Source organism: Monodelphis domestica, chromosome 8 (assembly GCF_027887165.1).
Source record: "Monodelphis domestica isolate mMonDom1 chromosome 8, mMonDom1.pri, whole genome shotgun sequence".
In the NCBI taxonomy this organism is placed as follows: Eukaryota; Metazoa; Chordata; class Mammalia; order Didelphimorphia; family Didelphidae; genus Monodelphis; species Monodelphis domestica.
In genome coordinates, this window is record NC_077234.1 from 210851521 (window position 1) to 210869420 (window position 17900).

At 35.0% G+C, this 17900-nt stretch overlaps 1 protein-coding gene across 10 annotated transcripts in view; it reads left to right on the top strand.

Annotated features, from left to right (window-relative positions):
• JADE3 (jade family PHD finger 3) overlaps positions 1–17900 on the top strand; it is a 219398-nt gene that overhangs the window by 188314 nt on the left and 13184 nt on the right. For all 10 annotated transcript variants that reach the window (XM_016424827.2, XM_056808545.1, XM_016424826.2 and 7 more), the window contains 2 exons: positions 1327–1494; positions 7634–7750. In XM_016424827.2, coding sequence (XP_016280313.1) covers positions 1327–1494; positions 7634–7750 — 285 coding nt within the window. The remainder of the gene's footprint in view (positions 1–1326; positions 1495–7633; positions 7751–17900) is intronic.

Sequence of the window (17900 nt, forward strand, 5' to 3'; positions counted from 1 at the left end):
GAGGTCCTTTACCTTTTTGGAAATCATATTTTTTAAAAAAGTATACCTCTATAAACTCTGGTGTATATCATTTAATAATATATTGCTATCTAAAGAATTCTTATTTCCCTCAGATTTGGAAGGGAAAAAATAGCACACATTTGTCTTTATTGCTATATTTTTAAATGCCTTAGAATGGCCTGTCCACAGAGGTGATATTAAAAAAAAATTATACATCAGTAACTTTTCAGTCATCCCCTTTCTGCATTCTTCCTCTAATTCCTCTATTTGCAACATCTGCCTAAGGACAAAGTAGTTCCCAAATAAGTAAATCCAGAATTCATCTGTATATTCCCTAATTTTAATTGCTGCCTCTTCTCCCTGCTAGTCTAAAAAAATACACTTTATGAACGTGTATATGTATGTATGTAGTATCTGTGTGCATATGTGTATATATATCATGTGCATATATACATACATATAATTACTATAAAGCCATAGAATTCTTTATATATATGGATTTGTGTGTTTATATACAATGTATATATACATACTCTACATAGATTCATATAATACACATGTGGCTATTGTGTCTATAGTGTTATATATACATATAACATGCATACACATGCATATCTGTACATGTTTGTATAACATATATATACAAATGTTTATATCTGTGCAATGATGTGTGCCATGTTACATGTGTGTATAGTAAATTGAGTATATATTTACATGAATATATATATGTGTGTGTATATATCTATATCTATACCCTGTCTGCAGAGAAATTTAGGTATAACCAACTCGCAAACTCTTTCTGAGAGAGGAATTAGAAGTTAACTGAATAGAAGATAGGCAAAATTTTGGTTTTCAAGGGGTACTGTGATATAGGAAAATCTCATTTAGCCAGAATACCTCTAAATTGGGTTGATCTAACTAATTTTCATTTAATCCGAGGATTAACTAGATAAACCTTCTTTGTTTTTATAATATTATAGACTTATCTAAAATGTGTAATTCTTCTTTTCTGCCTTGAATACAGCACACTATTAGCTGATCCTTTCTTCAATGATTTTGGAATCTTACAAATCCTGAAAGCCATTCTAAAAATCAGTTCTCATACCCCATTGCAGATTAAAGCAAATGTATGCTATCCCTAATTTTCAAGATTAATTGATTATTTGTTTTTGAAACTAAATTCCCAATAAATTTGCTTTGTTGTTAGTTGTCTCATTCCCCTAAAAATGAGTGTGTATGATGTATTGGTGTATATGATGTAAAAACCTTGTCTCTTCCTTCACTGTCCATGAGAACATTAACAGATTTTTCTTCTTATATTCCAAGGCATGTTATGGCATTCTCAAGGTTCCGGAAGGAAGCTGGTTATGTCGTACCTGTGTCCTGGGCATTCATCCTCAGTGTCTTTTGTGTCCAAAGAGAGGTGGGGCTATGAAGGCTACCAGGACTGGGACCAAATGGGCTCATGTCAGCTGTGCCCTATGGATTCCAGAGGTAAAAATTCACCCAATGGCATTGTATTGCTTTCTACTAAGAAATTTCCCTTTTTTCTTTGGATGTGCCATAGATTACCTTGAAGGATATTTACATCTGCCATAATATTGTTCTTCTTCTGATTTAAAGATGCTACCATGGGTCAATATCTGAGTATGTGGGAGTGCCTAAAAAAACAAACAAACAAACAAAAAACAAGCTATGGCCAGCATTTCTGTCTACAATATGATCATGTGAAGATGGGCCTTTGATTAAACACTATTTACAGAGCTTATCACTGTTCATGACTACCTTGCCTCATGATTTGTCTCGGTTGAAAAGAGATAATCCATTTCTTATTACTAATCCTGGTTATACTAATATTTTAATACTAATACTGGTCTTGCTGCTGGCCTTTCTCTGTGGTACATAACTATGCCTGATTATTTTACATCAGGATCTAGTGAATTTCTTAAGCAATCTTTCTATTCCCCCATCTTCTGGTTATTCTAATTCATTTAATAAATGAAATGTGCCTGGGCAGCAAATACGAGCCAAAAGGCAAACATGGAATCAAGACATAATTGATCCCTAGCTCTTCCACCCTCATGCAAGTCACATTAGTCTTTAAATCTGTTTTCTCATCTCTTTACAACCTAAACATTAAATATATATATAATTACTTATTTCACAGGAAAGTTGTGAAGAATTTACTTTGTAAACTATGAAATTATATATATATATGTATATACAAACATATGTTGACTTTGCTACTACTAATAATAGTCATCTAAAGAGTACTTTGAAGTTTGCAAGGCATTTTGTAAACATTTTTTATCTCATTTGAGCCTCACAATCACTTTTTGAAATAAGCATTATAAGTATGTTTAGCCACATTTTACAGATAAGGAAACTGAGCTTCAATGGGATTAAGTGACTTGCCTGTGGTCATGCAGCTGAAATTGCAAATCTAGCATTCTGTCTACTGTACCATAATAGCTTATGATAGCTAACATTTGTGTTAGCTATTATTAACTATTATACACACACACACACATATATACGTATATATATGTGTATATGTATATGTATATATATACGTATATATGTGTGTGTGTGTGTATATATATATATATATATATATATATATATAAACTATTATGACTTATGGGCCATACACTATGTTAAGCACTTTACAATCATTATCTCATTTGATCCTTACAACTCTGCAAAATGAATGCTTTTATTAACCTCATTTTCAGATGAGGAAATTGAGGCAAACAGATTAAGTGACTTGCCAAGGGTCATATGCTATTAAGTTTCTGAGGCTGCATTTGGACTCAGTCCTTCCTGACTCCAGGGCTCTATCCATTTTTCTACCTAGCTGTCCTGACTCATCATTTGCACAGGTCTGACCAGAAAATTTGTGTCGCAATGAACCTACATGACTTGAAGATTGGAGACTTTAATTGACGTTTAGCTGATTATAGCTCATCAGCAATTTGTTCCACTTTCCAGTTTCTTTAGTTGTACTTGCTGTCATCAAGGCAGTTACTATCATGTCAAGCTACCTGGAAAAGATAAAATATGTCTTAGAGATATAGACAATTGTCTTAGCAACTAACTACCTGGATAAGATCATATTAAAATATATTTTCTTCCTTTTTAGTTCTTGGCATGTAAAAGGTTCAGAATCAGGCCTGCAGCTGGTTAATGCTTCTTTTTCTCCTATAAAGAAGTGACTAAATGAATTTTTCTCTTTCAAATCTTTTGCTATATTTACTTCACCAAGGGAATCCAATTGAATATTCTCATAAAATATGTGGGAGGAAATGGTAATGGCAACATAGAACATCAAAATTTAATGAATGATTTCCTGGTTCAATAATTACCCATGAGGAAACTGAGGCCCCCAGAAATTAAGCTATATCCCTAGGATCAAACAGCTAGTTAGTGGCAGAGAGGAGAATGGAAGCCAGATCTACTGACTCCTACTTAAGTGACTTCCCCCCACTAAACCAAGCCTCTTCTTATACTATTTAATAACCATAAAACTAAATCTGAAATATTGTCTTGAAGTAGAAATACTTTCCTTAATTTATATGTTGATATAGCCCACCTCCTATCTATCAAATCCCAGCAGTTCTGTGAATTCATTACTTTCCCTCTAACTTGCCTAATTTTGACTTTAAGCGAGTATAGTGTTGGCTTCTACCCATTTAACACATAAAATGATGAGATATTCCCAACAAAATGATTCCAAAACCAGTTACTAAAGAGATGAATTGAACCCTCTAAACTATGAGTTGAACTCCAGCTTTTTATGCATAAAATCTTTCTCATGAATCTTGCAATTGATTAGGCACTAGACTTCCTCAGGATTCCAAAAGATCTGTGATTTCATTGACGCAAGTTCAAGCCCAAGTTTTGTCACCCACTTACTCTGTGACCAATTACAGACAAATAAAAAATTTCCCCACTAACCAAATCTAGATCCTTTCACATATTAGTAAATGGTCTTCATTAGTAATACTACCCCACCCCCCCCAAATGCATCACATGGGGATCAACTTTGGTTTCTCTCCAAACTTAACAAGGCTAGTCAGAGATGATGCTTTTGTAGCTCTCACTCTCTTTGTCCTTATGGCTGTACTAGCTGGGTAAGAGATACTGTTTATAGATTTTGGACACTACTAGTATAAGCCTCTGAGGATACAAATTCATCTAGTTCTGGTGCTACATTGGAGCAGCTTCAGTGGAAGATTTCAAGCTATAAGTTTACTCATAGAACTTACTTTTACCACAAGAATAAATTGTAAATGCCTTTTCCAACATTTTAATAATCTGTAACTATATCAAACACTGAATAGAGTAGTATTCTACTATTGAAGGTTTAAGACTTTCTCCGTGGTTTTTTTTTTTAATTAGCTACAGTATCTGTTGCTTTTTCTTTAAGCTGCTATTCAGGCCTGGAAAGAACAGTCTGGTCTCCTATAGTGAATAGTAAATAACCATTTATTGTTGTTGGTGTTCAGTCATTTTTCTTTTCTTTAAAAAAGAAAAAAAGCAAAGCTTACCATCTTAGAATAAATACTGTACATTGATTCCAAGATTAAAAAGAGTAACGTTTAGGCAGGGCTGGGTGGGGGTGGTTAAGTGACTTGCCCAGGGTCACACAGCTAGGAAATATCTGAGACCAGCTTTGAACCCAGGACCTCTTATCTCTATGCCCGATTCTTATTCCATTGAGCCCCCTAGCTACCCCTTCAGTTATTTTTCAGTAATGTCTAACTCTTTGTAACCCCATTTGGGTTTTCTTGGCAAAAATGCTGGAGTGGTTTGCCTTTTCTTTCTCCATCTCATTTTACAGATGAGGAAACTGAGGCAAACAGGGTTAAATGACTTGCACAGCATCACACAGCTAGTACATGTTGGAGGCCAGATTTGAATAGTTGAAGATACTTCAACTATTCAAGCCTGGACTCTATCCACAGAAGCACCTACTATGTGTCAGGAACAATGCTAATTGCTGGAGATGTAAAGAAAAGCAAAAGACAACCCTTGCTTTTAAGGAGCTCACAGGCTAATGGGGAAAAACAGTGTGTAAGCAAATACATATAGACAAAGAAGGTAGAAGAGAGTTGTAGGTCTTGTAGGGAGTTTATCAGAAGCCCCAGACAACAAGAAAAAGTTTAGAAACTCAGAAATGTATAAAATAGGGGGCAGCTGGGTAGCTCAGTCGATTGAGAGCTAGGCCTACAGACGGGAGGTCCTAGGTTCAAATCTGACCTCAGACACTTCCCAGTTGTGTGACCCTGGGCAAGTCACTTGACCCCCATTGCCTAGCCCTTACCACTCTTCTGCCTTGGAGCTAATACACAGTATTGACTTCAAGATGGAAGGTAAGGGTTTAAAAAAATGCATAAAATACATTTATGGTATTATGTAATGTCAACATATTTTATCTTTTAATGCCATAAATATACAGAATTTCTTTTTTAAAGTTAAAGTAAGTCAAAAATAATATGGGAATAGGTTTTGAGTAGTAATACATGTATAAACCAGTGGAATTGCTTGTCAGCTCTAGGAGGTGGGAAGGAGAGAATGAATCATGAATTACATGAATCATGTAATCATGGAAAAATATCCTAAAAAAATAAATTAAATAAATTAAAGTTTTTAAGAACACAAAATTTAGCAGATGACACATAAGGGCACAGATATCTTTAAAAATTTAGTAACTCAGATGCATGAAATATATGTATTGTTACATATATATCATCTGTGCAGCATGTTCAGTGTTGTTCTCCTCAAATTTATTTCTTCTTTAAAATTTTGGTATTTTTCATTTTCTTTTTCACAATGTATTTTTCCTTGACATTGATTTATATGTAGCCTATGACCAAAAACTGAACCCAATTTTTACAATAAGGTACTGTAAACACTCCATAAAAGAAAAAGATAATTCTATCTTCTTCTCTGGTACAAAGGGAAGGCCAAAAAATTTAACATATTTTCTAGATTGTTGGGATACCACACTCCTAACCCTTGGGATTGGAAGGGGTGTGTGTGTGTGTGTGTGTGTGTGTTTGGCTGTGTTTCACACAAAAGGGAAGAAAAAGGGGAAGGTAGCAAGCAATTGCATAATACCTACTATCTGTCAGGCACTGTGCTAAATTCGTTTTAAAATATAGTATTTTATTTGACCCTCACAGCTGTCCTTGAGGTAGGTGCTATTCTGTTTTTATAACTGAGAAAACTGAAGTATACAGAGGTTAAGTATGTATCTACAATGAAAGCAATAGTTAAGTACTTGAGGCATTGAATTTGAACTCAGAATTGCTTAACTCCAGGCTTAGCACTCTATCCACTATACCAATTGCCATAGCACTCAATTCCTGAATGTCATTTATTAATCTTCCTTAAAAAATAAGTGGTGGGGGCAACTAGGTGGTTCAGTGGATTAAGAGCTAGATCCAGAGACAGGAAGTCCTGGGTTCAAATGTGGCCCCAGACACTTCCTACCTGTGTGACCCTGGGCGAGTCATTTAACCCCCATTGCCAAACTCTTACTGCTCTTTTGTCTTTGAACCAATATATAAAATTGATTCTAAGATGGAAGGTAAGAGGGGTTTTTTTGTGTTTTGTTTTTTAATAACTAGAGATTTCCCATTCAACAGAAAATCTGTTTAGAATCTGATTAGAAAATTTCTAATCTTTATAAGATCTTCAACATCTCTCTGAGCTTTCTAATTTTAATAATTGCTTGTGGTGTGTGAAATTTGCAATGGCTAAAACTATGATTACTGAGAATTCTTCATTATGTTATAGTATGCTTCTCTTTCTGTTATACATATGTATATATACACACATTAGGTACCATTGTTTGAACTCTGGTTTGCATAGAAACACAAAATTCCAAGAAGACTTTTCTCCTCAGTCTTAAAGTGACAATAAATTATTTATGATGGCTATCATAGTTTTGTAGCTCTAAGGGACTTTGGAGATTTCCTAATCAACACCTTCTATTTCTGGACGAGAAAATTAAAGCTAAGAGAAATTGTAATTTGTCCAAAGTCACACAGATGGTCAGGGGAAAAGGATTTGAGCCCAGATTTTCTTTGAAGATTTACCTCTACAATATCTTTTGATTTTCTATTTACATGTGACCATCTTATATAAATTATATAAATCAATTCTGTTTCTCCAAAGTATCAGTCTTTTTAAGATAACCTAAAATGTTTTTAGTATCTCTTTCATTTCCCCAATTCTGTTAGCCTCAGATCAAAGAGAATATTCCTAGCTTGTGTGATAATAGCCACCCTACTGCCATACATCTACATTCTCCAGTTCTTTTTACGTAAGTGTCCCAAAAGTTGAAATGCAATTTTAAGTTACTTAAACGGTATTTAATAGCTTAAAATTGTACTATGCCTTTTGGGACACTACATTATTTTCTATACTAGGAATAATTTATCTAAACATTGATTAAGGTCAATTTACTTTTGTTCCTGGGCTTACTTTTTATCATCCCTATTAAGATATATTCTGTCTTTTCATTTTTATACCCTTTTACCTTCCTAGGAAATAGTTTATATTACATAGGGTGTGCTTTGAGATCTCACAGGATAATCAATGGTGGTATTTTCATTTTTTGCAGGTCAGCATTGCTTGCCCTGAAAGGATGGAACCAATCACGAAAGTCTCTCACATCCCACCTAGTCGATGGTCTTTAGTCTGCAGTTTATGCAAGTTAAAGACAGGAGCTTGTATTCAGGTATGTCTCCATTAGAAGTTTATGCTACATACTATCTTTCACATTAGTGTATTTATGGTTTTTTTGGGGGCTTTGGTTTTGTATGAGTGTACTCTCACAATAATGACCAGTAGAGAAGTATGTTTTGCTTTATTGTATGACCCAGAAAAAAGTAGCTTATGCTATGTAAAGTAATAAGACTTTTGAAAATTCAATTCAACTCTCATTTTTTAAAAATTCTTTATTTGTTCATTTTTTACATTCATATTTCTATGCATCTCCCTCCATCTTTGCCTTTCATGTACTAGAGAAGGCATCATTTGAAAAAAAAGATATATGTATATATAAAATCATATATTGCTTGTTTCTTCTTATCAGTTCGTTCTCTGGAGTTGGACATACACAATATTTCTGTTTATATATATATAATGTTCTCTTGGTTCTACTTGCTTCATTCTTCATAATTTTGCGTAGGTCCTTCCATGATTTTTTCATGTTTTTCCAGTCCAATCTAAAATAACCTACTTATTCAACACCATCTCAATTAAATTACAAAAAAATTGTTTTATTAAACTAGAAAAATAACAAAATTCATTTGGAAGAACAAAAGGTCAAGAAAATCAAGGGAATTGATCCTTCCTTTACATTTTTTCCCATTAATTTCTTTGATTTTCTTGACCTTTTGTTCTTCCAAATGAATTGTTATTTTTCTAGTTTAATAAAACAAATTTTTAGAACGCTTATGTGCAACATACATGCAAGGCACAAAATCAGATGGAACACAGTCCTCATATAAGATGTTTATAGTCTAGTAGGTGGAATGAGAAAATAGCTGTATACAAATTAAAAGAATATAGGAAAAACTAGTACATAGTATTGATTTTAAGATGCAAGGAAAAGGATTTTTTTAAAGTATAGAGGGGAAGAAGCAGCTGGGTGGTATAGTTGATTGAGAGGTAGGCCTTGAGATGGAAGTCTAGAGTTCAAATCTGACTTCAGATACTTCCTAACTGTGTGAGCCCTGGCAAGTCCCTTAACTGCAATTGCCTACCCTTTACTTTTCTTCTGCCTTGAAACCAATACACAGGGTTTTTATTTAAAGTGTATAATTGAAAGTAGTATGAGGTAAAAGGAGAAAAAGAAACTAATTTATAGCTGAGGGACTGGGGGAAGACTTCAGGGAGGAGAAGACACCTAAGCTGGACCTCAAAGGGCTACAAGGAGAGCCGACAGAACATTATATGCAGATAACATGAAGGAAGGAACCAAGACTGGAAAGGATCAAGAAATGAGATTAGGAAATTTTGAAAAACAAATTTGGCTGAAATATAGAATTTTGACAGGGAGAAATATGAGTACTATGATAAGGCTAGAAATTGTAGTCTGAGTTTAGAAAGACCTTGAGTGGCAACCTAAAGAATTTGTATTTTATTTCTTAACTGGGAAGTGGGGATTGAGAAGGACATTGAAAGTAGACCCTAGGCTATGAGGAATCCTTATTGCTTGCTTCTGGAGGAGAATCTGTCCATTTTGTGGAAGCAGATAAAAATACCAAAAGTTTCTATGACTTCTCAGGATTCCTAGGATTGCTACTCTTTCTACCAATTGAGAGATGCTGATGAAGCATTGCTACTATTGGCTACCAGGAAGCCCCAGTTCCAAACATGATAAATTAGAAATGAAAGTTCTGGGTCATTGTCTTCTCAAATCTAGGCTAAATGGATGAAGTGTAGAGGTATCATCGTGACCTAAAATGTACTGGCCTCATTTTTGCTTATTACTATGAGTATTCCTAAGAAGCACTACCAAGCACAACTGTAGCTTAAAAGAAGAAAAGACACTGACTGTCAAATATTGACAAAAATATTTACTTTTCTTATGATTTACACTGTCACAAAAATAAAACCCTAAAAGTAAATTTGGCAAGTGTTATAATCGTAGTGATTCAGCTGAAATCCAAATACTTCATGATGAAATCCTCCTCTTTCCAGAAAGAGTACAGAAAGGCTCATTTCACTAAATGCCAAAAGTATGACAATTTTCTCCCTTTTTTGAATTTGGCAATTTGGGGTTAGACAAACCCAAATTTTGAGGTTGGAAGGTCTAGCAAAATCTTGGAAAATCCAGCAAGACATGCAAGAGGCTTTCTTTATGATGTAAAATCAGAACAAAAGCCTCAATTTGCACTTGTACCTTAATGAACAATTCTCTCAAGATAAGACAAGAGAAAGCTCATTTCTAGCAGTATTATCAGTCAGAGCTTCCAAATATAATTAATTTGATTCAATTCAACAAACACATTATGTGTCTGTTATATAAACATGACAGTAGTCTAGGTGCTAGAGATAAAAACATTAAAAAGAAAGTATATGAGGCCTCACCTCAAGGAGGTGCACTATATATAGGAGAACTGAGTAGATATAACCCCAGTACATAGGAAACTACCATTCAGTTGGTAAGTGTTCAGTAAATGTTTGTTGACTGACTGAATGAAAATAATTTCAAAGGTAGAAGAGCACTAACAGGAAAGAAGACCCTATAGGAAGTGAGCTGTGAAAAGAAACCAAGAGATTCCAAAGGGCATGAGAAAAGAGCACAGTCTAGATATTAGGGACTAACTGCATGTACAAAGATAAAGAATTGGGAGAGAAAATATTATTTTGAAGAATAGTTAACAGGCTAGTTTGCCAGCTCTAGAGAGCACATGAAGAGGAGTCATTAAATTACACTAGAAGCATAAGTGGGAGCCAAATTGTATTGGGCTTTAGACAATAGCCTAGGGAGTGTGTATTTTATCTTAGAGACAAAGGGGAGCTATAAAGGACTTCTGGGTAGGAATGGGTTGAGATTTTAGTTGTATCTGTGCTGTAAGCATATTTAAGCTTTTGGGGCAGCCAGTTAGCAAAGTGGATAAAGGACTGGGCTTGAAGTCAAGAAGAACTGAGTTCAAATCCAGCCTCAGCTACTAACTAGCTATTGTAACCCTGGGCAAGTCACTTAACCTTTGCCTCAAAAAAAAAAAAAAAAGATAAGGGAAAGAACAATAGAGATCTAAAAAATGTATAGCAGTTCTCTTTGTGGTGGCAAAGAACTGGAAATTGAAGGGATGCTTATTGATTGGGGAATGGCTAAACAAGTTGTGGCATATGATTATGAGAATATTCCTGTGCCATAAGAAATGACAAATAGATTAACTTAGAAAAGTTAAAAAAAGTTAAAAACTAAAAAAAAAATAGAAAGACCTACCTGAAATTATGAAGAGTGAAATGAACAGAGTTAAGAGAACATTGTAACATACAACAGAAATATTGTTTGAAGAATAATTTGTGTATGTCCATCCCCAGAGAAAGAATCAATAAATAGAAATAAAATATAGTTTTATATATACATTTTTTTTTTGTAAATTGATGCCTTCTCTAATGGGGAAAAGGGAGGGAGGAAGAAGAGAGGGAGTTAATGAGGTATTTTAATGTAACAAACGAACAAATTAATTTCTTTTTAAAAGAGTATCAGTTTAGCAGTTGCAGCTGAGAATGAGGGAGAAGTCTGGGAGCAAAAAGATCAGTTAATTAAATGGTAAGTAGGGACCGCTAGGTAGCACAAGGAATAGAGCACCAGACCTAGAATCTGGAAATTCTGGGTTCAAATTTGGCTTCAAATATTTCCTAGCTGTGTGTCCCTGGGCAAGTCATTTAACTCCAATTGCCTAGCCCTTGCTGCTCTTCTGTCTTAGAATTAATACTAAGATAAAAGGTAAAGGTTTGAAAAAAAAGTTAAACGATAAGTGGGAAATTATGAACCCATATAATGTGTTCTAGTTGGTAGGGAAAAGAGAAAAGTAGACTGAAATCAACTCCTACTGAAAATGCAGAATAAATGGTTCTAAATATGTCTCAGAAAGCCTTCTCTTCACTAAATCTCAGAGATAAGTAACTTACCAACTTACCTTTGACTCAGCAACACATAATATATATATATATATATATATATAATGCAGATATTATTTCAATTTTGGATGTATTATCCTAGATTGAGTGATGGTTGAAGATACAATGAAATTATCAGGTGTACCCATTTATGTCATTTATTACAGACTTGCCCAGTTTGAGAAAGTTAGTATTTGGTATTTAGCAAATATTTAGTAAATGTAAAAACAATTTAAAAATTCTGTGCCTATAAAAAAACTATTTCTAATCTCTATCCACAAGAATAAAGTTACAGGAAAAACTTAATTGTTTGTCCTTTGTAGTAAACAATTCAACTGTTGTCAAGGAACTCTGTAGCAATTTTATGAAATTAGTAAGAAGGCTTTTCTTTAAAAAAAACAAACTTATTTTTTATTTCTTTATCTACTTTCCTCCAAAAATCCTGATTTGATGCCAGTGGAACTCAATCCTTCCAAGCTAGGTTCTTTTTTTCTTTTTTCTTTTTTTACATGTATCAAAATTTATTGTTTTTTTTTTCAATTTGAATTAATTTATTTAGTCAATTTAGAACATGGTTACAATAATCACAATATTTCCCTCCCTCCCTTCCACCCACCCTTCCTGCAGCTGACGTGCAATTTCATTGGGTATTACTTGTGTCCTTGATCAGAACCTATTTCCATGTTGTTGATGTTTGCACTAGGATGTTCATTTAGAGTCTACATCCCCAACCATATCCCCTCGATCCATGTATTCAAGCAATTGTTTTACTTCGGTGTTTTTACTCCCACAGTGTTTCCTCTGGATGTGGATAGTGGTTTTCCTTGTAGGTCCCTCCAAGTTGTTCAGGATCACTGCATTGCCACTAATGGAGAAGTCCATTACATTCAATTGTACCACAGTGTATCAGTCTCTGTGTTCAATGTTTTCCTGGTTCTGCTCCTCTCACTCTGCATCAATTCCTGGAGGTTGTTCCAGTCCCCATGGAATTCCTCCACTTTATTATTCCTTTCAGCACAATAGTATTCCATCACCAACACATATCACAATTGGTTCAGCCATTCCCCAATTGAAGGGCATCCCCTCATTTTCCAAATTTTTGCCACCACAAAGAACTCAGCTATGAATATTCTTGTACAGGTCATTTTCCTTATTATCTCTTTGGGGTACAAAAAGAGCAGTGCTATGCCTGGATCAAAGGGCAGACAGTCCTTTAGTGCCCTTTGGGCATAGTTCCAAATTGCACTCCAGACTGGTTGGATCAATTCACAACTCCACCAGCAATGCATTAATGTGCCCACTTTGCCACTTCCCCTCCAGCATTCATTACTTTCCTTTGCTGTCATGTTAGCCAATCTGCTAGTTGTGAGGTGATACCTCAGTGTTGTTTTGATTTGCATTTCTCTGATTATAAGAGATTTAGAACACTTTTTCATGTGCTTATTAATCATTTTGATTTCTTTAACTGAAAATTGCCTATTTATGTCCTTTGCCCATTTATCAATTAGAGAATGGCTTGTTTTCTGTACAATTGGTTTAGCTCTTTATAAGTTTCAGTAATTAGACCTTTCTCAGAGGTTTTTGTAATGAAGATTGTTTTCCCAATTGGTTGCTTCCCTTCTAATTTTGGATGTATTAGTTTTGTTTGTATAAAAGCTTTTTAATTTGATGTAATCAAAATTATTGATTTTACATTTTGTGATTTTTTTTTCTAGCTCTTGCTTGGTTTTAAAGTCTTTCCTTTCCCAAAGATCTGACAAGTATACTATTCTGTGTTCACCTAATTTGCTTAAAATTTTCTTCTTTATATTCAGGTCATTCAGCCATTCTGAGTTTATCTTGGTGTAGGGTGTAGGATGTGGATCCAAACCTAATCTCTCCCATACTGTCTTCCAATTTTTCCCAGCAGTTTTTATCAAATAGTGGGTTTTGGTCCCAAAAGATGGGGGCTTATCATAGACTGTCTTGCTGATGTGGTTTACCCCTAGTCTATTCCACTGATCCTCATTTCTGTCTCTTAGCCAGTACCAAATTGTTTTGATAATCACTGCTTTATAGTATAGTTTGAGATCTGGGACTTCAAGTCTTCCTTCCTTCACATTTTTTTCATGATTTCCCTAGATATCCTTGATCTTTTGTTCTTCCAAATGAACTTTGTTATGTTTTTTTTCTAAATCAGTAAAAAAGTTTTTTGCTAGTTCAATGGGTATGGCACTAAATAAGTAAATTAATTTGGGCTAATGATCATGTGTCTTTAGGAAACCATAGAGCTGACATTACAGCAAAATTTGGAGCTAGAGAAGGACCTTTACATGTGTTGAATTTCTCAATAGTTGAACAGGACAGTCTAACTAATGCCTATAATGGGCAGGAAATTCAATCATGGATAAAGAACTTAGGAGCAAAACAAATAAGAGGAATATGGTTTTTGCAACTAGGCAAGTCCATCCTGCCTAAAAATTTATTTTATCACGTGTGCAATGCAATACTTGCCCAAGGACCCTGTGGAACCCAAGCTGTGATCAATTCAGTGAGACAATTTTGGACTGTACCAGGAATATCCTCATATGCCATAAGAATTTGTCAAAAATGTAAAATTTGAATGCAGTTCAATCAGGGAATTTATAAGACCAAAGGGTTAGGAGGTCGTCCCTTAGCATATACTCCATTTGAATGCATACAGATAGGTTTTTATCAATATGCCAAAAGACAAAGGGTTTAAGTATTGCCTTGTCATCATAGACAGACTGACTAGATGGCCAGAAGTTTTTCCTGCCAAAAAGAACAACGCAGCATTTTTGGTCAAAATCCTATTAAAAGAAATCATACCTAGATTTGGGATTCCCTCAAAATTGGACTCAGACCGTGGAAGTCCCTTTACTCAGTCAATATTAAATGAAATTTATAAAAATCTAGGAATACAAGCAACATACCACACACCATATCATCCCCAAAGTTCAGGGCAAGTGGAGAGATTAAATAAAGACATTAAAACATCGATAGGAAAATTCTGTGCAGAAAAACACCAAAAATGGACAAACATTCTGCCATTAGTTTTGTTCCATCTTAGAACACGACCCAGTGGAGATTTGCACATCTCTCCATTTGAAATGCTATATGGACATGCAATTTGGCAAGGAAAGACTTGTAAGCCAGCTTACATTGCAATGATAGGGGGAGACTGTCAATTAACAAAATATATACAAGCTTTACAAACAAGAATGGCAGAGTTGCATGAAATGGGCTTGATACAACAAATAGTACCCCTGGATTACAATTTGCACAACATCAAACCCGGAGATATACTATACTTAAAAAATTTCAATAGAAAATTGGCTACAGACATAAAATAGACTGGATGGACCATATGAATTATTGCTTACTACTCCAACAGCTATAAAAGTTGCAGGGAAAGACTCCTGGTTTCACATGGTTGAGAATGAACACTATCCATATCCAGAGAAAGAACTATGGGAATAGAAATGCAGAAGAAAAACATATGATTGATCACATGGTTTGATATGGATATGATTGGGGATGTTGACTTTAAATGATCACTCTATTGCAAATATTAATAATATGGAAATAGATTTTGAACAATGATACATGTAAAACCCAGTGGAATTGATTGTTGGCTCTGGGTGTGGGGAAGGAGGAAGGGAGGGAAAGAACATGAATCATGTAACTATGGAAAAATATTCTTAATTAATTAAATTAAAAAAAAATCTTTCTGGAACCAGAGTAGCTCAGGTAAACTGATTATAGCCAAAGATATGGAATGGAACTCATCACTCATCTTATTCTGGAAGATCTGATTGTTTTCCCACTTCTGAGGTCACAGGCAAGGAAACATCTATTAGCTAGGGAGGCCCCAGGCATAGTAGATTTCCAGATACTAGAGAACAGGCAGGGCAGAGAGAAGAAGAACCAGACAAGAGAAAAATATGTGGCTATGGTACAGATATCTTATGGATTGAGAAAATCTAGTTTGTTTTTTTCTGGATAATCTTGTCTTAAAACTACCTGTTCAGCCTTCGCTTATATACCTTCACATAGTTTATATCCTAATCAAACTGGAACAGTCTCCACAATTTTGCTTTCTCTTGTGTCTGGTGCCTTTGCTCACATCATTCCATATGACTCCTCTTCTCCCTCTGGATCCACTGAAGTCTTCCCTCTTTCAAGTCCAATTCCTTCATGTAACTTGTTTTCCACACCTCTAGCCCCCAAAGTGATCCCAACTTCCTCAGATTTCTCACAATATTTTGACTGGTCCTCTCCTTTTTCCCCATCACCTTCAACCTGCATCACAATTATTTGTATAATGATATAGACCATAGGTAAGTTCTCAAAGGGAAAAGACTGTGTCATTTGTAGTATTTGAAAAGATCCTTGGCCAAAACCAGATGCTTAATACGTGTTTTTTTTTTAATCTTTAAATTCTTAGTAATAATCTTCGGACAGAAGGGCAAGGGCTAGGCAAATGGGGTTAAGTGACTTGCCCAGGGTCACACAGTTAAGATATAGTGGAGGCCAGATAATATGTGTTTAATTAAAGATAGTAATGAATTTGAAATGAACTTTAGCAACAATAAGCACTGGAGAATTTCAGAAGAGGATTTCATTTTTTCACCCTGGGATGCTTGGGAAGGTTTTATGAAAGTAGTTGTATCAGATCTCACTGAGAGCTCATATACTGGATAAGAAGGTTGTGTTCCAGGTCTTTTTTTTCTCTTTTGCTAAACATTTTTTCCCTTCTTTGAAGTGACAAAAATAGAAATAGATTCTCTAAATTAAGTCCAGGGTTATTTTTCATCTAAAAAAATCCATAAACATATGGCAGCTATTTTGCTATAAAAATAGACAGGAAGTTATTTGCTCACAGACAATTTATGAGAGATAGTAGGATATAATAGAAGGCTTATTGATTTGAAGACAAGAGATACGAGTTTTGAATCTTGTCTTAGAATGCTAACTACCTGTGTGACCCTGGACAAGTCATGTCAATTCTCTTAGATTTAATTTATGCCTTTGTAAACTGGAGGTAATAATACTTATAATATATGATGCAAATCTTCACATGATTAGAGTACACTACCCCTAACTCAACAATAAGTTTATAGTCTGTTGATTACCCTAAACCTGATTTAGCCCAGCTTCCAAAAAGGTTTTACTGGGATGTGGCTGCTGTGTATGCTACAGCTTCCTGGAGCCACAGGTTAGAGTTGAGTGAAAGGTGGACACCAAAGGAGGATGAGTAACTCTGAAAAGCAATCCTTCACATCAGAAGTTCTAGTCTTCCCTGAACAACTCATACATTCCTCCAGCAGAGTGGGCAGATGAGAACAGTTCTTTCCAATGGCCATTAATGTGACTGAAGCAGGTGCTGTCAAGTGCCTAGAGATTGGTCGAACATCAAAGGCCCCCAAGTCATATACCTCATCCCAGGCCCTTGCTAGTCATCCTGACTTTTGTCTTACCCAGTAGTCTTATGCCTCTTGAAGAGAGAGTGGGACTAAAGACTTTGTGCAACTCTGCTTCACTTAAATCCAATTCACAGAAGTCAAAACTCTTTTAAAAACTGAAGAACAAGCAACAATTTGATACAAAGGGTTGTTGTAAGGAAAGAATTTTGCAAACTACAAAGTAATATATAAATGTTGGCTATTAATGCTGTTGCTTTAACATTTTTTAAATAGTCTAATTTTTCTCCACAACTAATATGTAAATAGTACTTTAAGATTTGCAAAACAATTTACAAATATTATTACATTTTATCCTCAAAACATTTCTGGAAGGTAGTTGCTATTATTATCTCCATTTTAAAGATGAAGAAACTGAAGTAGGCAGAGGTTAAATGACTTGCCTGGCATTCCACTAATGATGAAAATAATAATAGCTAACAATTTTGTAGCACTTATTATATGAAACACACTGTGCTAAGTGCTTTACAATTATTATCTCATTGGGTCCTCACAACCCTGAGAAGTAGGTACTCTCATTACTCTCATTTTACAGATAGGGAAACTGATGCACAAGGGTTGATTGATTTGCCCAGGGTCACATGGCCAGTAAGTGGAGGATGGATTAGTAATCAGCACTTTCTGACTCCAATTTCATTGCTCTTTATACTATGCAACTCACTAGTTGCCACTTCTTTTCTTACTTTTCTCCTCATTATTTTGTCAGTGACAATGGGCTGTTCTCTCCAGCAACATCAGTATGTAGGCATCCAGCTATTTTTG